This window comes from Punica granatum, chromosome 8 (genome assembly GCF_007655135.1).
Source record: "Punica granatum isolate Tunisia-2019 chromosome 8, ASM765513v2, whole genome shotgun sequence".
Taxonomy (NCBI): domain Eukaryota; kingdom Viridiplantae; phylum Streptophyta; class Magnoliopsida; order Myrtales; family Lythraceae; genus Punica; species Punica granatum.
In genome coordinates, this window is record NC_045134.1 from 21,501,652 (window position 1) to 21,523,027 (window position 21,376).

At 32.9% G+C, this 21,376-nt stretch overlaps 3 protein-coding genes across 5 annotated transcripts; 2 read left to right on the forward strand and 1 right to left on the reverse strand.

Moving 5' to 3' along the window:
- Positions 1-1,385: 1,385 nt before the first annotated feature.
- On the forward strand, positions 1,386-2,714 carry LOC116187500. 2 transcript variants are annotated; one of them, XM_031516242.1, is made up of 3 exons: positions 1,386-1,500; positions 1,812-1,933; positions 2,261-2,714. In XM_031516242.1, exons 1-3 carry the CDS (start codon positions 1,476-1,478, stop codon positions 2,447-2,449), a joined length of 336 nt encoding a protein of 111 aa, XP_031372102.1. In that variant the 5' UTR covers positions 1,386-1,475; the 3' UTR covers positions 2,450-2,714. The 2 variants fall into 2 exon arrangements, with proteins under 2 accessions (XP_031372102.1, XP_031372103.1); XM_031516243.1 differs by having other exon boundaries at positions 2,275-2,714.
- Positions 2,715-4,976: 2,262 nt separating this feature from the next.
- Positions 4,977-8,417, forward strand: LOC116215907. 2 transcript variants are annotated; one of them, XM_031551715.1, is made up of 8 exons: positions 4,977-5,294; positions 5,590-5,848; positions 6,282-6,403; positions 6,730-6,819; positions 7,027-7,079; positions 7,546-7,648; positions 7,793-7,898; positions 8,043-8,417. In XM_031551715.1, exons 1-8 carry the CDS (start codon positions 5,292-5,294, stop codon positions 8,057-8,059), a joined length of 753 nt encoding a protein of 250 aa, XP_031407575.1. In that variant the 5' UTR covers positions 4,977-5,291; the 3' UTR covers positions 8,060-8,417. The 2 variants fall into 2 exon arrangements, with proteins under 2 accessions (XP_031407575.1, XP_031407576.1); XM_031551716.1 differs by having other exon boundaries at positions 5,590-5,836.
- An 8,483-nt stretch (positions 8,418-16,900) lies between these two features.
- LOC116187481 (bidirectional sugar transporter NEC1-like) lies at positions 16,901-19,387 on the reverse strand. Its single transcript, XM_031516217.1, has 6 exons — positions 19,163-19,387; positions 18,995-19,031; positions 18,467-18,680; positions 17,822-17,983; positions 17,559-17,678; positions 16,901-17,417 (listed from the first exon to the last, which is right to left on the reverse strand). The coding sequence occupies exons 1-6, from the start codon at positions 19,209-19,211 to the stop codon at positions 17,172-17,174; spliced, it is 828 nt and encodes a 275-aa protein (XP_031372077.1). The 5' UTR covers positions 19,212-19,387; the 3' UTR covers positions 16,901-17,171.
- Positions 19,388-21,376: the final 1,989 nt, after the last annotated feature.

Consider the following 21,376-nt stretch of genomic DNA (forward strand, 5'->3'; position numbering starts at 1 on the left):
ATGAAAGTGGGAATCATGGTAAAGAGGAGTGTGAGGGGGTTGGTCCTTGCTCGAGGTGCTGTGAAGAAACGGTAACAACAGACCAACAACCACGATCACAACAAATTGAATCGCATTTTCACTCGATTCCATTTAAAATTATGATTTTGTAATGTTTCAGCTCGCCAGCATTCTCGTAAAATTGTAGGTCATGGGAAAAATAAATCGTAAAACCGTACAATTTTATGATTAGAATCGCAATTTTAACATTGCAAGTTTAACTATACATTTCGTTCTTTAGGTTTGAGTGATTTTCTATTTTAGTCGTTTTTCTATTTTTCGTTTACTTCCTATAATTTTAAATACTTTTTTGTTTTAGTCCTTTCCCCTTTTTTTTTTAATTTATTTTTATCCAATTCCTTTACTTGCTTTTCTGTTTCATCATTTTATCAAATTTTTTTATTGTAGAACATTTTCATTTTGGTCGTTAGCCTTTTGTAACTACATTTTCTTATCCTAATTCTTTTTTTTAGTTCATCTTTTTTTAATATTAAACGTTTTGTTTCTTATAATTCTACTATTCATTTTTTATAAAAATGTTCACACGACATTCTAGAACTAAAATAATTTTCAATTATAAAAGTAAAAAATAAATTAAAATAATAAAAGGAAAAACAATGAACCTATTCTAGTTAATGAGATGGGGCGAGCGTTTAGGTTGTTGGCAATTTTGATAGGGGCACTGGCAGCTTGCGTTGGGAGCATCAGTATCCAAATTTGCATGTAGAGAAATATAAAAAAAATAGAGGCAATTGTAATTCGATAGACACTAATTATGTTTGTGATGCAAGGAATGATATCGTAAAGTGCAATAATTGTTGTGATTGCGAAGAGAGACGTTGATAGATCTGTAGGCGCAGGCATAAGGTGACCTCTCCTATGGTGGTTTTGCTCGGCGCTGTCCCCTACCATCGCTTCTCTCCTTCTCAAGTTACCATCCCCCTTTTAACAGTTAACACTATCCAAGTTGAGGTTACTTATGCCTCAAGTTTTGCGTAGATTCATACGCTTCATGTTACTATTTTATTATTAATTTTCTTGTAACTTAAAAAAAGCAATTTTTTCGGTGGATTGAAAAGAATAAAAGAGTATTTCTTATTTCAAGATATGTCATGCCAGTAAGAATTTTAACATCGAGGCAAAATTTAAGCTAGAAATGAGGACAAAAGGAATAGCAAAAAAAAGGTTTGATGACCGAAATTAAAATTTTTTCTTATAATTATTTTGATTAAAGGATCTAAACAAAAAAAAAATAATAAAAGGTATTGGACGATAAAAAAAGAAAAAAAAGACTAAAACAACAAAAAATCAGATTTAGAGGATCAAATTTATAGTACAAGGTACCAACGCACCCACTTTCAAATGAATGGTATTAGTGAGGACTACTTGCCAAAGTCCTATCGTTCTTACTATGTGGCCCTGGTTGTGTTGTTGATATGAAACTATTCTTAAGTCTCACAGGTAATGAACTTTTCCACTTCTCTGTCCTTGGATTGAGGCATTTGGAGGGAAAGAGGAGAACAACTCAGAAACATTATAATAGGGGATTGGGTTTTCATCTATTAGTATCAGTCGAACACGGGAGACCGATTTCCTTTTCTTCCCCTTCCTCCTCCTCCGCATCTTTCCCTTCCTCCCCATTGCTAATAGCGCCTGCCCTCGGTCGACTCTAGTGTCATGTTTTGCTAGAGCAGATGGTCAAGACTTATGCCCCTTATCTTTGGGGCAACAACCTGTTTTTACTGAGAAATTTAATTTCTTGCGGTTGACAGGTAATTCAGATGAAACATATATGGGATATGAGCGGTGGTTGCCGAGTCCACCTAAGGTGGACAAACCTCGATCGGTGTACAATGCAGCATCACTGGCATATATTGGCGATTGCATCTATGAGGTACTTGATCTCTTCTAATTAGTTTCTTCTTGGATTGTTGTGGTCTACGTCTGAAGTTTAACTCACTCATGCTACAACCAGTTTGTGAAATCTCGGCGACTAAGATAAGCAAATTCGTAACGGGACAGTCTGCAGGAAAAAGCAATGGGAGCCAATACACATTACCCGTAAAACTTGGTGATTGCCGTGCAACATATATGATTTTCTTTCCTATGAAAAAGTTTGGCCAGTCTGATTCGTCTGAAGTCATTTTTGGTAATTTAAATTTTGTGGGGAGTTTAAAGCTTGTGGCTTACCTTACTTCTGATATGTCTTAAAAACTTGCAGTTGTATGCCCGCAGGCATTTCTTGTTTCCTCCGCTCAACATAGACAATTCATTACCAAGTTCGCAAAGGAGTACATATGGGAACAAAGGAAGAGATCATGGCAATTTTGATTCATCTGAGAATATGGACGAATTTAGCCGAGATGGATGTGGACACGACGAAGGACATGGTTCGTGGGTAATCGACTAAGATGTGGGCTTCCATATTTGCTTAGGTTTCATTGCTTTATTTCAGGTTATTAGAATTGCTAAATAAGTGGAAGAATATTTTCCACAATCGTAGGGATTCTCTAGTAAGTTTAGTTTCTTATTTTCATTAGATATTTCTGGTTACGGTATTTTGAGCAATACTCTAGAGTTAGGCCTGTATATATCGAATCGGTCTACTATTATAAAGGTCTCGACCATCAATCAAACTTGTACACTTTACCTATATTTTCCTTTATCACAATTTATATTCCGGTACATTTACTTTTCCCGCACCTTTACCTTTCCTTACACTTTGACCGCTTTCAAAAGTGAAACCTGATTAACCTTCCGGGGTTGTTTGGTGCTGATCCATCAGCCTCTACTTATCTTGGCTCCCAAATTGCGACGGTCTTCCCGAGTCTAAGGTTTGGCCTAGAGTCCCTCTTTTCGGCCATTTAAGGCCGAAAAACAACTCCTTGCATGGCCTTGCTAGTCGTGATTCATTGCTCTTGGAATAAGCTCCTGGGCCGTTTCGCTCATTAATTCAATAGGTCACATGCGCTCGTTTATGAAGATTTAAGCGACCAAATCCTCGGGCTGCATAATTGTCTTATCGTTCACCCATACGATACGCTTTATCTCGAAATCCAATTGCTGACTAGATTTGTGGACTTTCGATACTGTGGAGCTATGCTCTGGCTCGGTGAGGTCGGCTGGTGGTTTGGTCATAACTTCCTTGGGATTGCACCTTGGTACACTTGACACCGAATACATAAGCTTGTGTTTGGTTTTCGAGTTGGATAGTGATCCAACTTAATTTGATTTTGTGCAATGATTATAAATATTGATAAATATATTGATGTGTATGAATATATATATATATGTGTATATGTATATGTGAAAATAGATGATGCATTATTAAAAAATTGATTATAAAAATTGTTAGGAAAAAGTATGAGTGAAAAATTATTGTTAAATGAAAGAAAAAGACAAAATAGTAATGATTATATTATTGAATTTGAAGAAGAGTAGAGTTGAGTTGAATATTGTTAGATTATTATTTGAAAACCAAACGGAGAGTGATTTGCCATGTGGAAGTCAAACAAGAGATTCGCGAAATTTAGTTAAATCACTAAGAAGATTGTGAAACTTGGGAGAGCTTGTGGAATGTAAGTGGGAATCATGGTAAGAGAGGAGTGTGAGGGGGTTGGCCCTTGCTTGAGGTGCTGTGAAGAAACGATAAAAACAGACCAAAAATCGCGATCACAACAAATTGAATCGCATTTTCACTCAATTCCATTTAAACTTTCGATTTTGTAATGTTTCATCTGGCCAACATTCTCGTAAAATCGTAGGTTATTCGAAAAAAAAAATCGTAAAACCGTACAATTTTATGGTTAGAATTGCAATTTTAACATTTCAAGTTTAATTATACATTTCGTCCTTTAGACTTGGGTGGTTTTTTATTTTAGTCATTTTTTATTTTTTTATTTTAGTCATTTTCATTTTTCTTAGTTTGTTTTCATCCAATTCCTTTATTTTCTTTTTTGTTCTCATCCTTTTATCAATTTTTTCTATTGGAGAACATTTTCATTTTGCTCCTAGGCCTTTTGTAACTATGTTTTCTTATCCTATTTCTTTTTTTTAGTTAATCTTTTCTTAATATTAAACATTTTACTTCTCATAATTGTACTATTCATTTCTCTATAAAAATGTTCACACGACATTCCAGAAATAAAATATTTTTCAATTATAAAAGTAAAAGATAAATTAAAATAATAAAAGGAAAATAGTGAACCTATTTCAGTTAGTGAGGAGCGAACATTTAGGTTGTTGTCAATTTTGACAAAGGCAGTGGGAGCTTGCTTTGGGAGCATCAGTATCCAAATTTGCAAGTAGAAATATAGAAAAAAAATAGAGGTAATTGTAGCTCGATAGTCACTAATCATGTTTATGATGCAAGGAATGACGTCGTGAAGTGCCATAATTGTTGTAATTACGAAGAGAGACGTTGATAGATCTATAGGCGCAAGCCTAAGGTGACCTCTCCTACGACGGTTGTGCTCGGTGTTGTCCCCTACCATTGCCTCTCTCTCATTCTCAAGTTGCCATCAACCTTTTTATCAGTTAACTCCACCCAAGTTGAGGTTACCTATACCTCAAGTTTTGTGTAGATTCATATGCTTGATGTTACTATTTTATTATTAATTTTCTAAAAACTTCAAAAGAGTATTTTTTTCGATGGATTAAAAAGAATAAAAGAGTATTTTTTGTTTCAAGATATGTCATGTCGGTAAAAAGTTTAACATTGAGGCAAAATTTAAGCAAGAAATTAGACAAAAGAAATAACAAAAAAAGGTGGATGACCAAAATTAAAATCTTTTCCTTGATAAAAAAGATCTAAACAGAAAGGTAATAACAAGTATTGGACGATGAAAAAAGAAAAAAAAGACTAAAAAAAAAAATCAGATTTGGAGGATTAAATTTATAGTTTGTCCTTTTTCGATAAAAGGAGAGAAGTTTGATTAAAAAAAAGAGAGAAAATCGAAATTCGAAAGGAGAGAAGAAAAAAATAAAAACGAAAACAAAAAGGAAAATCTTGTCGCAGCCTTTTTGCATTCTGTTCGACAGTCGTGTTGGTCGCCATCCTGCACCTTGCCGGCGAACCCGCCGTCCCGCAGTTTGTCGGCGGGGCGTCCTCTTCGGTCTTCTGTCCATCTCCCTTCCCCGCCTTACCCTAACCTGCCAAGAGCCTCCCTCGTCCTCGCTATTTCTGTCTCCGACCCACTTCACCGCACTTCTTGCGACTGCCCAGCTCCCTAATCTCGGAGCTAGCTAGCTTCATGGTTAGTCCCTTAAGCCTCTTCTCACCGTCTCTTGATTTCTATTGTTGGTTCCATTGATTGCAAATAGTTACAGCGGCTAAAATTGAAATTCGTATATGCGTGCTGATTATTTTTAAGTTGTTGCCGAAATCTGAGCTAGAAGTTGGTGAAAATTGCTTCATATATATGTGCAAATTTAGGCTGCAATTGCTATCATATTATTCGGTCTTTTCGAGCTTGATATTGTTAGGATTGAAATTGTTGTCGAAAATTTGAGCTGCAAATTGGTGATGTTTTTGCTATGATGTTAATACAGATGGAGACTCTGGCGCTATGGGCACCTCCTTGTTCATCTGCTCCTTCCGCGATGAGATTGAGAGCAGCTGCATGGGACACACAGCCGAGGCTTCCCTACAACCCCAATGCCCCCAGGAAGCCCCCCAAACTCCTCAATGTTGGATCCCCTAGTAAGGCGTCACCAGTAGTCACCTTAAATGTGTCACCCCCTCGTATGGAGACACCCGTATTGGAGCTCCTCAAGCGCCACCATCAGCAGTCAACAGGTAAAGCACAAGGTACCAACGCACCCACTTTCAAATGAATGGTATTAGTGAGGACTACTTGCCAAAGTCCTATCGTTCCGACTATGTGGCCCTGGTTGTGTTGTTGATATGAAACTATTCTTAAGTCTCACAAGTAATGAACTTTTCCACTTCTCTGTCCTTGGGTTGAGGCATTTGGAGGGAAAGAGGAGAATGACTCAAAAACATTATAATAGGGGATTGGGTTTTCCTCTATTGGTATCAGTCGAAACACAGGAGACCGATTTCCTTTTATTCCCCTTCATCCTTCTCCACATCTTTCCCTTCCTCCCAATTGCTAATAGCACCTGCTCTTAATCGACTCTTATATCATGTTTTGCTAGAGCAGATGGTCAAGAGTTATACCCCTTATCTTTGGGGCAACAACCTGTTTTTACTGAGAACTTTAATTTTTTGTGGTTGACAGGTAATTCAGATGAAACATATATGGGATATGAGCGGTGGTTGCCCAGTCCACCTAAGGTGGAGAAACCTCGATCGGTGTACAATGCGGCATCACTGGCATATATTGGTGATTGCATCTATGAGGTACTTGATCTCTTTACTTAGTTTCTTCTTGGATTGCTGTGGTCTACATCTGAAGTTTAGTTCACTCATGCTACTACCAGTTTGTGAAATCTCGGTGACTAAGATAAGCAAATTCGTAATGGGATAGTCTGCAGGCATAAGCAATGGGAGCCATTACACATTACCCTGCAAAACTTGGTCATTGCAGTGCAACATATTTGATTTTCTTTCCTATGAAAAAGTTTGGCCAGTCTGATTCATCTCAAATCATCTTTGGCAATTAAATTTTGTGGGGAATTTAAAGCTTGTGGCATACCTTACTTCTGATATGTCTTAAAAACTTGCAGTTGTATGCCCGCAGGCACTTCTTGTTTCCTCCGCTCAACATAGATGATTATAACGATCGCGTGATGTCAGTGGTACGTTGTGAGGCTCAGGTAAGATGCAAACTAGCCCCTTCATTTAAGGATCTCTTATACTTCATATAAGGCGGCTGGTTTTATATGTATTGCAAATCTCCTATATCTTCTTTAGATGCGAAGTGTTGCTAATCATACTTCTCATGAGCTAAAATTGTACTTATAATTAAGTTAGTAGATTTGTGAATTAGCAAAGAGTTAAATCTTGTCTCTGCTGCATTGTAGGATGAACTACTTCAGACACTGCTCGCTGACAATTACTTATCAGCTGAGGAGAGGTAAATAAGTCATGGTGCTCTCTTTATATGTTGGTATATATTTCTGAATTCATAGGTGTGAGCCTTTGTACAGAATAAAAGATTGAAAAATTTATTGAAGTCCAGAAAAATTAATGGATGGAACTTTTTAGACATTTCAATACTGATGGTAAGGGAGGACGGTCTGATGCTTGTTTATTTTACTGGAATAATATTATATATTTGATTTCTTTTTGCAACAGCTGTATCGGGAATTACATATGTTTCTTATAGGAAATTTATTTTTAAATTCTTTTTTTATCAGTTTTATTTTTTTTCAATGAATGTCCCTTAAGTGTTGGTATTCATAAGACACGTGATATTGGTTCTAGACTTTTAAGAGTAAATGAGATTCGCCATATCACGAAGGTGGTTGAGTCTTTCATGACCATAGAGTTATTGGTGGGTTCATTCAGCTGATTTCCTTTTCTTTTGCTTTTCCTGGCAGGGATATTCTGAAGTGGGGGAAGAATGTAACTACGTCGAAGTCACGAACCAAAAGGCGTGCTGGTGTTGCAGTTTATAACAGAGCATCGTCATTGGAAACTCTGGTCAGTGCCACTTCATGAGCTTAACATTTGACCCCCGAATATTTTATGCTGTATCATTACATATGACTGCATATCATATACTTCTGTGCCTTTACATCTCTATTGAGCGAAGGATAGTCAATTAATAATCATTTCGTTTTGTAGATTGGTTATTTGTACCTGAAAAATGTGAAACGCCTTGAAGATATCATGTTGAAGTTGGGATTTTCTAGTGGTGCTTCCATGGATTCAATTCTTAAAGATTCAAATGGTGAGCTGCCATTGTGCTTGCTAGTGCTATTTGAATTGGTTGTTTTAACTGTGATCGATTTCATTAGTTCAGTTGCTCATTTACGAGATGTAAGACGTGCCATATCCAATTACCCACTGAGAAAATTCTACTTCGTCTTCGCAGGTGGCCAAGCTGTTTAAAAAGCAGATGGTGTAGTAGTGGTGGTGTAGTAGTGATAATGATGCGGCAGGGGTAGCGGCAGATTGGTACTTGGAGAAAAATAGGTTATGATGACTATATTTCAAGGGAAACGGCATCCAGAGCAAAACTCACCGCTATGTCGTGATTTTTCGATATTTGAGGCAAATTCCATCGTTTAGGGTCTCAAACGAGCATTTTATCGTTATTTGGCTGTTTTTGCAATTTTAGGAAATTTTATTTCTTTTTTTGCAATTTAGGTTTTTTTTAATTCCTATTTAAGCTTTGTAAGCCCTAGGGTTAAAACAGTTGTCTTTCGATCAGTGAATAAAATTTAGAGCTTTCGTGCTATTTGCCCAATCTCTGAGTCGATTCAAGTTTGATACCTATTTCCTGGTATTCGTAGAATCAACAGGTAGTAGAAGGTTGTAGTTCTGGTATTTGTGCGCGAATCAACGGGTCTGTGACGGGTTATTTGCGTGTACGTTACGTCAGATAATCATCTTAGGGGAGAGTTACGTCAGATAATCATCTTAGGGGAGAGAAACCCAACTAGAGCTTCCATATTTTGCAGGTGAAGGACATTTTGCGATCTGATGCTTATCAATTTGTATATGAAGGTTATAGAATTGGAAGATGAATACAGAAGTGAAACAAGCGGAATTGTCCTCAATGTCACTGATCAATTTGTTTGGTCGGGTTAGATTCTCGAGTTATTACTTCCAGTTTATTGGAGAGAGGACACAAGGAGTCCCCATATCTGAAATAAGAGTTTACTTAAATTTTATTAGCTGATTGCTTATAGGAAAAGTAATTGTAGATATTAATGATGGGAGGTCGATGGATGTTCCATGCTGAACTGAGATGATCACAATACTTTCAAGCGAGGGCCTCATGAAATAATTGAAAGTACTTAATCAGATGGTGAAAAAGGTGTGTCGGACTGAGGAAATGCTACTCGAAAAAGATTACAATGAATGACTTGGGAGCGGTTAGCAAATGTTCTTGAAAAGTTAAAAAGCTGCATAAATGATGACAATGAAAATGATCGCAGAAGGTATTAAGAAGTGGGAGAAGTTTGATTATTTTAGAAGTCGGAGTATTATGGGATGAAATTAGTCAATCTCGATATTATGTGTTCGTAAAGGCAACATTGGCTGCACAGTGAATTGCTGCTTGGCGATTGCAGAATAATCGAGTGAGTTGAGAAATGTAACATGAGGGAAGAAAAAAGCTATGTAAGGCATAGCTCGATACTTTGCCTCCATGGATGAGCCAGAAACCGTGGTTTGCTTTTTCGTCTTCCACAGAGTAGGACAACCTTCTATTGTAATGAAGTAACCTGTAACGAAGCGGCAAGTAATTGGAATTTGGCCCGATCGAGTCAAAAGGGGTTGCCAAGTGCATAGGGTGAGGTCGTAGAAATATGCCATGTCTTGGATATTGCTTTAGATGGCGAAGCACGTGAGTCCTGCATGGACTGGGCTAGAAAATGAATTCTATTGGTTAAAGGAGAAGTTATATATTGTAATTTTATTTTTTTAAAGTATTTTTCATAAGAAGACTACTGAACCTTTTTATGAAATATATATTAATCTATTTGAAATATTAGCTTTTTAGAAGTCTTTAACATGAATAATGGTTGTAAATTTGTAATTCAATTTTGTTTCCTACTAATAAATGTATTCAATTGAATAAGCTTCTATTTTTTTAAATTTTTATTGTGTACTTTTATCAAATAAAATCGTATATTTGGTTTTTTAGATCTTTACAACTTTTTTTTTCGGAAATTAAATTGGTATATGAATTGGTCTATTTGGGTATGTTACACAAATGTTAGCTAATAACCTCTCAAACAATTACTTGTTTACGTGAATTTGATATTTACCATATTAAAATTTATATAGGATAATAATTTTGTATGGTATGTACATTTATAGCTATAAAATCCACACTAACAATGATTATTAAAAAAAAGTTTTTAAGTTATAAATTAATCGAATTTTCTATCATAAATTTTTCTTATAAAATCTGTGCAATGGACGAGCCTAAAAACTTAGTATATATATAAACTTGACAATGGATTAATAAATAGGATCATAAAGGTAAATTTTGTAATATGATAGAGATAAAAAGGTCAGTCTATATCTAATTGAAATTTGTATCAAATAGGTAGTATATCTTAATAATTAAGCATTATATTTTAATTAATTTGTCACGACCCCATTAATATATATTATATTTATATCTATATCTATATAATTGTGTCTAATAAATAAGGGTAGAATAGTAAATCTATATAGTATCCACCCTAATAAATAGGGGTAGAACATTAAATATCTTAATAAATTAATATGCAATATAGAAATTGAATAGTAATCCATATTATAAAAGTAAAATTGACTCCTATAACAATAAATTACCTATCATCATTAATGAAATAAATTATTAAAATAATTTAAAAAGGTTAAGAGAGTTGATTTAATCATATTAATTAAAACTGTTTTATAAAAATTCAATATCTTCTCGACCTATTAAAAAAAACCAAACTCCAAAAAATAAGTGACAAATATGTACTTATCTGCATGTTAACCTAATTTCTATTATAAAATTGTTATTATAGTATATGAACTTATAATAATTATAAAAATTTAAAAATTAATGATTAGAATATTTTGCAATATTAGGAAATAAACATGTGCTCAAAAAATTAGAATAATTGTTACAAGAATTTTTTTTATAAGTATGAAATATAAACGTGTTAAAGTAAACATATACAATTCAAAGGATATAAACTATAATGAAAATTTAATCGATCATATCATATAAAGACCTTACAAAAATTATGATACTGTAAAAGAAAAAAAATTATGATATAACACTATGAACTTAGTCTTACAAATAAAATAAAAGATAAAGCATAAATATATTATGCATATTAATTGTAAAAGAAAACAAAGTTTTAGCGTGATCACTAAATATTTGTGAAAAATCCAATTAATAATTAACTCTAATATATGATGCGTATTAATTGAAGCAATTAGTTTCAAATTATTATTATAATAATTAACTTACTCTTATTCGTAAAAAAAAGAATATTGAAGAATGTTATTTTAAAAATTCAACTTAATAATTGAATATATTATTATTCTTTATAAGAAAATTAGTGTTTAAAAATTAATAACTACAATAAAAGTGATATAGGGATTTATAACGATTTCGTGCAACGCATGTGATAGATTGACTAGTCATCTATCTATTTGTACATCATGTAAAACTAACTTGAGATCAATAGATGTTATCATTAATGATCACAATCCTATCTATTTATATATTAGCTGAAATGTGTAGTCTCGATCGAGAGGTGATAGGACTATTTAGATAGTTGAACAAATTCAGTCCAAAGTGAGAGTTTTGAAATTGGCCCAGGAGTCCAGTAATATTTCTTTGTGGGCTTACCTATGTGTTCCATTAGTTCAGTTCTTAACCTGCAAAATCGTATAGATGGAGGACTGTAATTTAATTTAACCTGAAAAGATCTCCTTTTATCCATATATGTTATATTAGTTAAATTAACTCTTATACTAATAAATGCTCTCTCATGAATAGAAGAAAATTATTAAAAAAATATAAGAAAAAAATTAAAAGAATTGATTTAATCGAGTGAACCCTAATTATGAAAATACAATATCTTCTCGGCTTAATAGAAGAGGCCTTTTTAAAAAAAATAAGTGGCAATTAGGTATACTAACAAATAAATATTTAATTAGATTTTAATATAATTTTATATTATTATTATAAGGGTAAAATTATTATAGTATATGAATTTATGAAATAAAAATTAAATATTTAAAATAAGAATGTCATACAATTATAAATTTGAAAATTGCATAGCAAATCTTATGTGAATATCTATAGAAAAACTTAGCTATTATACAGTGATAAGATAAATATATAATGCATCGAGACCATTAATTAAAAAATATTTATTGAATCATTCAAAATTAGTCAAATATTATTAATTGATTAATAATGAAACTTGAAATTAACATTGAGCATATTTTATTGTGTTAAAAAGCAAATTTATTTTTCAGAAATCATAATAATTGTCATAAGAAAGAATTATATGCGTGTTAAAGTGAACATATATATACAATACAAATGATGTAAACACTACAGAAAAGTAATCCATCATATATAGTATTTCTAAAAAGATCATGATCCTATAAGAGAAAAAAATTAGAATATAGCACTATTAATCGACATAAAATAAAATGTAAAATTAAGAATAAGGATGTTATGCGCAATGTTTTATGTAATCCATCTATGTTAACAATTAATTTAAAAATGTGAAGCATATTAATTGAAATAATTAGTTTGGAGTTATTATTGTAATTACTAGGTTACTCTAAGTTCTATTAAAAAATTATTATTTGAATATTAAAATTAATAATGAAAAATTATTATTCTTTTGTATAAGAAATTGATGTTTGAAACTGTAAGTAATTAAGATAAAAATCTATACTACATATAATACTATGAAAGATTTCTCCAATTTTGATTATACCAAAAATGACAATATACCCTAGTATATAGTAAAACACCAAATAATAAATGCATGTAATTAATGCAATTAATATTATAAAAATAAATATTATAATTAATAAAATAAATCGTTTATACAAAAACTTATCCGTTATATAGTGATTAGATAAATATATAATGCATTGAGACCATTAATTAAAAAATATTTATCGAATTATTCAAGATTAGTCAAATATTATTAATTGATTAATAATGAATTTTGAAATTGACATTGAGCATATTTTATTGTGTTAAAAAGCAAATATATTTTTCAGAAATCATAATAATTGTTATAAGAAATAATATATGCATGTTAAAGTGAACATACATATACAATACAAATGATGTAAATACTACAGAAAAGTAATCCATCATATATAATAGGGAAAATAGTCCCGTGTATCACAATTTTTACCTTATTTTCACTTCCTAGTACGTTTTTAAAAGTTGTTACGATTAAGCACGAATCACCATTTTATTCCCGGATCTAGCACACCGTTAAACTCAGTCTAAAAACCGTTAAATACCGTTAGACAGAGTTTAACGGTGTGCTAAATCCGGGAATAAAATGCTGATTCGTGCTAGATCGTGACAACTTTTAAAAACGCGCTAGGAAGTGCAAATAAGGTAAAAATTGTGCTATATGAGGCTATACTTCCTTTTATTTATTTGAAGATTCACCGCCCAGAAAAATCTAAAGGGATAAATATTTTTTATCTGAAGATTCACCATTCAGAAAAATCTGAAAATCTGTGTGGAGCTTTATAATAATATCAGGAACACGGGGTAAAAATTTCATCTCTTTTTGAGATTAGGCGATTCACAAAAACTATAAAAATTGAAACACTGAAAAGCCATGTAAATATATTTTATCTGAAGATTCATTGTCCAGAAAAATATGAAAATGTGTGAGGAACTTTATAATAATTTTAGGAGTATGGGGAAAAAGTTTCATCTCGTTTTGAGATCGGACGGTTCACAAAACTATCAAAATTAGAGTACCGAAAAGAATGGTAATTATTTTTTATTTGAAGATTCACAGCACAAAAAAATTTGAAATTTTGTACAGAGTTTTATAATAATATCAGGAACGTGAGGTAAAATTTTTACCTTGTTTTGAGATCAAACGATTCACAAAAGCTATCTAAATCACAACACCGAAAAAAATTTGAAAATGTGTGAGGAGCTTTATAATAATGTTAGGAACATGGGGAAACATTTTCATCTCGTTTTGAGATTGGACGGTTCACAAAAACTATCAAAATAAAAGCACCGAAAAGAATGGTAATTATTTTTATTTAAAGATTCACTGTTCAGAAAAAATTGAAATTTTGTGTGGAGCTTTATAATAATATTAGAAACGTGGGGTAAAAGTTTCACCTTGTTTTGAGATCGGACGATTCACAAAAACTATCTAAATCACAATACCAAAAAAAGAGGTAAATATTTTTTATTTGAAAATTCACCATCCAAAAAAATTTGAAAATTTGTGTGGAGCTTTATAATAACATCAGGAACATGGGGTAAAAGTTTTCCCTCGTTTTGAGATCGTACGGTTCACAAAAACTATTAAAATCAAAACACCGAAAAGAGTGGTAAATATTTTTTTAAGGGAAAATAGCCCAATGTAACACAATTTTACTTTATTTTCACTTTCTAGCACGTTTTTAAAAGTTATCACGATCTAGCACGAATCACAATTTTATTCCCGGATTTAGCACACCTTTAAACTCCGTCTAACGGTGTTTAACGGTTTTTAGACGGAGTTTAACGGTGTACTAGATCCGGGAATAAAATGGTGATTCGTGCTAGATTGTGACAACTTTTAAAAATGTGATAGGAAGTGAAAATAAGGTAAAAATTGTGCTATATGGGGCTATTTTCCCTATATAGTATTTCCAAAAAAAATCATGATCCTACAAAAGAAAAGATTTAGAACATAGTGCTGTTAACCGAAAAAAGATAAAATTTAAAATTTAGAATAAGAATGTTATGAACAATGTTTTATGTGATCCATCTATAATAACAATTAATTTAAAAATGTGACACATGTTAATTGAAATAATTAGTTTGGAGTTATTACTGTAATTACTAGCTTACTCTAAGTTCTATTAAAAATTATTATCTGAATATTAAAATTAATAATTAAAAATATTATTCTTTTGTATAAGAAAATTGATGTTCCAAACTGTAAGTAATTAAGATAAAAATCTATGCTATATATAAAAGTATGAAAGATTTCTTCAATTGTCATTATTCCAAAAATGCCCCTATACCCTGGTATATAGTAAAACAAATGACACCAAATAATAAATGCATGTAATTAATGCAATTAATATTATAATTAATAAAATAAATATTATAATTACTAAAAAAATTTCTAATTAATAAAGTAAATCTGTTTTTTATTTGCATAAAAAATAAATAAGTATATTTTATGAAAAATAGGTTCTCATATTATATATTTATAATAGGTCTTATAACTTCCCCTATAAAATTAAAATATAAATAATATAAAAGTTATGTTAAATAAAATAATTTTTGTAAAACGTATGTGCTTAATCTAATAAGGTTTATATTATAGTTGAACAAATATGCAACATATATTAAATGAAATAATAATGATCTATTCATAGGGTTTAAAGAAAACGTACAGACACTAATTCTATGAAATTAGGGTTACGTAAAAACTATAAATTTAATAAATAAAAGTAAGAACATAACAAAATATCATTTTTCAAAAAATATTTGCAAAATAATGTTTGTATACTAGCACTTAAGATCGGTACTGAATCTGCAAAATATTAACTATTAAATAGATATCCAATGCATTAATTTAAATAAGAGAATTAAAAGCAAAATCATCACTTAATCATAATAATTATTCAAAATATAGTTATTATGGAAGTTTCAAAAATTATGAATAATTATTATTGTAAATAACTGGTGCGATACATGGTTTAGAACACTAGTTTCTCAAGTAAAAGAAATAGCCAAACACCCCTATAAGTTACAATGTACTAACTAAGGGTAAATAATCGGCTTTATTCAAACTGGTGGAAAATTAAAAGCGAGTTTCTTTTGCTCGATGACCGACATTGCACTCTTTGTTAGCCACACGATCTTAACATGAACAACTACCCTTAAATTTAAGGCAACAGGACGGATGCTCAAGCCACTAAATATTCTCATGTTCAACATTGACAGCTTGATTTGCGACCGTGGAACAAGCCACACACTGTAGGTAATAGACCCCCTTTGAGCTCCCACACACACTTTTGTTAATCTTTGGTTGTTTTATGTGCATACATATTTATATGCATATAATAGGGAGGAAGTTTCAAATATAGTCTAATATTAACAGCGTCTACAATGGGAGGCACCCATTGTACAAAAAAATATTGGTTGAGTGTTACTTATTCACTTTACATGAGTAACAATCAGTTAAATACTTATAAATGAGAATCTGTAGTTCCTTTTTAGGGTAAGGTTCTCACTTTTAAGTTTTTCAATTGGGTATTATATAGCCAATTGACCGAGTAACACTTACCCAATATGTCTCATTGTAGTGTCATTTGGACATACTAGTTGCCACATCATCGCCTTATCAAAAAATAAGACACCTACTCCATAGAGGCACTTTTACCTCCAATGGAAGGCACCCACTTTGGGTGTTCATAGGGGCCCACATTCTATTTAAATTAAATAAATAAATGTATATATTACATAATATAAATAATTATAAGTTACTTGAATTAATTAAGGAAAAAAATTAATTTAATTAAAATAAATTACTTATAAAATAAAATTAAATAAATTACATTATAAAATAAAATTAAATAAAGTACATTATAAAATTAAATTAAATAAATTACATTATCAAATATAATTAAATTAATTACATTGCATTCATTGAAATGTTACATAATGAAGAAAATTAATTAAATATCTTTTAAAAATATTAATAGTTTAAAAAATTAATAAAGCCGACAGTAGCTGACACACGCCAGACGGCCATTCGCAATTTGTTGGGGCCTGGCTCGATTGAGTCCCTGTGCAAAGGGACCAATCCCAAGGCTAGGGCTTCCTCCAATGGGGCAAGGGCTGGGGCCTAAAAGTGCCACGTGGGTGGGGCACCTAAGAAGGCCCCTATAAAAGAACCAATAGGACCTACATGCATCGCCTTCTACTGGCGCTAGTGGGCCCTTAAGAGCATAGTAGACTGAATGTTCCTGATTTACTAATCAAAGTCCAAAATATTCAGAACCCGTGATTCAATTAGAGCCAATAATATTAACTGCTGGGTTTTGTGATGATCTCTCATCCAACTGGTGTTACAATACATACATAATGAAATTTGATATTCTAACAAGAAAGAAATATGCCGAGGCTGACATGGCAGGCTCAAACCAGTTCTTATGATCATAATCCTGGCTACTCTCATTATCACGTCGCGCATTGAAGTTTAAATACAAGCTGATCACACTTTTTTACCATGGATGGGAAATAGATGAAGTATAAAAAAGCGGATCACACTTTGTTATTCAGATTTGGTGACCCATGATCGGGCCCGCAACTTGGGACAACCGTCTCAGTTGGCTTGACAGGCTCCTTGATGCCGATACTGATGTTCACTTTCTTGCATTCTGTTATTGGTAGGGCAGCAATTGTACACCGACCAAAGCTTTCTGGCAAGATCATTCCTTTCGGATCTCTATATAACATGTACATCGTCATCTGAGCAATCCCGAATGCAAAGCCGAGCACGTTCGGTGTCTGGGAATATGTACATGATGCAACATAAGAATAACAATCTTGCAGCAAGAGGAATTTTGAGAAAATTATCGAACTTTTAGAGAGGAAAGTATCTGTTCGAAGTATTCAAACTATGTAATTGCAATTGTCTAAGTAACTTACAGCTACGTAATAATCTTTTATCAGAAGGCCGTAGAAGAACCACATCACTGCACAGAGAGTTAGAAAAAAGGATAGCCAGAATGGCATGAACTCGACGCTCTTCGTCCTTATTACTATCCCCTGGGTAGATATCACATGATATTTGTTAACAATAACATATCGAGCTATTCTTGGAAAGTAATGGAATAATTTTTTTCCCGGTAATTAGAAGGAGAAACAAGTTGTACCTAGAAAGTAAATAATTTGTTTAATTATATACTTACCATGATACTGAGAGGAGCAGCAAACACGATGACGGAAAAGAAGGCGCAGATCCACCCGACAACGGTGATTCTTTGGGGGCCCTCTGTAAGCAAATGTGTTAGAACAACAATCAACCCGTAAGCTCCAACGTTAAGCCCTAAGAGCAGCTTCCCTGATTGGATCTGACAAAATGAGAGGACGTTCAATTACTTGTATACGTGTATACATATATATGTATGTATGTATGTATATATAATATATATATTACGTGTGAACCCTGGTATTTGAAAGTCCAATTGGACCCCGACTAATCCAGTCAAGTCGGATTGGCCCACTAAGGGTTCGGTCCACTAACCCTAGTAGGTATATACATATATATGTATATACATAAATATATTTTTTCAAACAATTTATAGTATATTAGCTTTGAATTTTAATCATATTTAACATTTTTCCTTAATCAATTAGTTGAGAACCTGAGAAAGTATATTTTTATTCTTTGATATATATATATAAACCTTTACTAGCAACTATTTAATAATCCACAAGTAGAGGATGAGAGAATATTTGCAAATAAATCTAGCGCAATAGTCCTGCAGATTAACAAAGGCTTAAAGATGGATTGACTCGAGTATGACAACAATAAGGATAGTCAAGGAGTGAACCTTGGCCTTCTTGGAAGCATAGATCATGAAGATGAGGAGGTACACCGATTCTATGGCAAATCCAATGCAGTTGATAGTAACGAGCAAGAAGGCCCCCTTTACTTTGAGGAATGCATAGTACAACAATAACATCGCGCTGAAAAGAGCCATTGAATATGGTATTGAATGAAAACCTTCAGTCGATTTCCTCCTGAATATCCGATAGAACGTCGGCCTGTCATAGTGTTCATGCCAAAGATTAGTTGCTTCATCATTCAAACTCGGTTCTCTCTGTATGGAGCGTAGTCGTTCAACCTTTCATTGGAAAGAAAAGATGCCCGACTTTTTTCCGTTGAAAAGACATATTAGCGTAACCAATGCAGGTGACATGGTATCATGTATGTAAAACATGTTCATACATTCATCGCCTTAGAAGCCATAGGTGTTTACAATAAAAGCAGAAACTCTGGTGGAAGAATATTTGGAAATTCATGTGTAGAAACAGGACTAATGAATACGGTTTGAGTGGATAGATCTACTAGCACATACATCGGCGCGAGATAGACGAGAATTGAGAAGATATTACCTGTAACACAATGAAAAGAAGAAAGTATTATCCATCATTCGAAACATTATAGGGACAAATTTCCAGAAACAAATTATGTAAGACTTTCAAATTAATTTGATTTAAGAGATCGGTGATGTAGAAACATTTACCGAGAACTCCAAATACAATAGCCAAATTTTCGTTTGTAATGCCCGCCATATTAGTGTTACTACTGCTAGAATGATGATAACTAATAGATATAGGCGAAGTTGTGAAGCCCTTAACCTAAAGACGAATAGCCCTTGAACTGTATTAAGAGCTTCAACAAAATTTGGATGCACTATGGGAAGTAATACATAGGCTCGCATAAATATCTTTGGATATATATTTTTATGAGTTTGGGGTTATATATATGTATACATATATTATATATTTATAGGAATGAGATGATGGTGTAGGTAACTAATTTTTGGTACAGCTCGTTTTTGGCCGAATCGCTCAAATTCCTTGATGGATCAGCACACAATGTGTTGGTGTGGAAATTTTGATTTGGAGTGTACGGCATTCGCGCTTTCAGGGCTTCTCAGGGTCGAGAAAGATCGGTGTTAGGTATATTTCTATCACTTATAACAACGTTTAACATCGCCAGATATAATTAAAATAAATCAATCACGGTTGCGGTTCCGAGTCTCGCTGGAGACACTAGTCACCTCTCATAAGTAATTACCAAATGCATGCCGGAAATCAAATAGAGGGGGAAACGCCACATCGTAAATTGGTCGAGTGTTCTAATTCTTTTTTTTTTTCCCGGCCAAAGAATGTTCTGAGATATTCAAAGATTAATTTTTAGCCATATTTTACAATAAAGTATAGTTGACGCGCTCTGATCTAGATTTTTGTTTGAATTTTGCTTTGGCCGGGTGTATTATATATCTTCCATGGAATTGCTTAGTCATTATCTTTGACGCTTAAAATTAACAATTGATAAGCCTATTTAGTTGAACCATATAACCTCGATCCGAATCTGAGAGGTTTTGTATCCGAATCTTGATAGCAGGGAAGCTTCCCAGGCTCTTTACTATTCCTTCTCCTATGCTCTACTAAGTCCACAGGTATTCCTCATTAAAATAAAAGGTAAAATAAATTGTATGGTAAAGTAGAAATTCTAATAACTAATAAATGGATAGTGGTAGTTCCACAAAGTATCGAATCCAGAACTTTTTGATTGCTAGATGGAAGTATGCGCCACTGCATTACATCCTCTTTGATATGCATCAAAATATTTTGTGGAAATCTTCTTTTTCATGAACTATTTTTTTTTAGAAAAAAGTTCATGAAATATTTACATGAGACTAAACAATGTTGATGATCTTGAATTAAAGGAAATCTCTTTGGGTATTGTTTTGGAAAAAAAACATGTAATTAATCGGAAAAAAATGTGTAATTAACTAGCTACAAAAATGGGTGTAGCACAGTGACACACATTCTCCCCCAGTAAACAAGAGATTTCAAGTTCGATATCTAGTGAGACTACTCATATCGTTTTATTAATTATTATATTTTTTATTTTATTGTACTAGACTCACGTGACTTGTAACCGAAAAAAACCCAGCTACCAACTAAGTTGCTGAAATAAGGAAAAACAATTATGAAGTTCTGGATAAAAAAACAAAAGCCCGAAAAGTCTTGGCATATATATATTCATGTTTCAAAATATCGCATTCTCATGCTACCGAGAAGAAAAACATCACATTCTTTGCAGGCCTTAAATGTCATAAAATAGGCTTAATTACTTCTTCTACCACATCATCATGTGCACTTCTTTTTTCGGACGATTTTATCCTCTTATAGTAACTGCTTTGCCATTTCCCTTCTAGCTGAAGCTCACAAATCAAAGATGAAAATACCAAGTTATGACATGCAGTTAAACACAAAAATTCAATCATCGATCATTGACACACGATTGTCCTCTAGTTGCACTCTAATATTGGTCACAAGCAACCAAGCCAGCTCATGTGTTAATTTTCTAGGATGTGTGACCGTCCGTTTAATGCTTTGATCTTCATAACCTGGACCATGGGTAGTTACATAAATTTATAATTACCAACTTTTCACCGATTCATTATTGCAGGCGCTTGTCAACTATTAGACGGTGTAACCGTGTCATGTGATGCTTGATTTGATTTTTGGTATGGTTTAGATGCTAAGGATATTAGCGGAAGCGCCTGATAGTTTATTCAATGTATGGAAAGATTGGGCGTGCGAGAACTATGCACGTTTGATATCCAAAGGCATGCCCATGGGCTTGGAGCTTATGATGCTTACCTAATAATTAATAACATAAATGGCAATTCAATTGGGGGAAGCAATCAACAATATTGATC

What these genes read in the sequence shown, in the direction of transcription:
- LOC116187500 (XM_031516242.1), top strand. Translation starts at nt 1,476, where the DNA reads ATGAAACTATTCTTAAGTCTCACAG. An exon ending in ACTATTCTTAAGTCTCACAG is followed by an intron (nt 1,501 to 1,811) that starts GTAATGAACTTT and finishes TGCGGTTGACAG; the next exon opens with GTAATTCAGATGAAACATAT. An exon ending in TTGGCGATTGCATCTATGAG is followed by an intron (nt 1,934 to 2,260) that starts GTACTTGATCTC and finishes AAAAACTTGCAG; the next exon opens with TTGTATGCCCGCAGGCATTT.
- LOC116215907 (XM_031551715.1), top strand. An exon ending in TTGGTGATTGCATCTATGAG is followed by an intron (nt 6,404 to 6,729) that starts GTACTTGATCTC and finishes AAAAACTTGCAG; the next exon opens with TTGTATGCCCGCAGGCACTT. An exon ending in TACTTATCAGCTGAGGAGAG is followed by an intron (nt 7,080 to 7,545) that starts GTAAATAAGTCA and finishes TTTTCCTGGCAG; the next exon opens with GGATATTCTGAAGTGGGGGA.
- LOC116187481 (XM_031516217.1), bottom strand. Translation starts at nt 19,211, where the DNA reads ATGGCGGGCATTACAAACGAAAATTTGGCTATTGTATTTGGAGTTCTC. An exon ending in CTCGTCTATCTCGCGCCGAT is followed by an intron (nt 18,681 to 18,994) that starts GTATGTGCTAGT and finishes ACACTATGACAG; the next exon opens with GCCGACGTTCTATCGGATAT. An exon ending in ATGCTTCCAAGAAGGCCAAG is followed by an intron (nt 17,984 to 18,466) that starts GTTCACTCCTTG and finishes TCATTTTGTCAG; the next exon opens with ATCCAATCAGGGAAGCTGCT.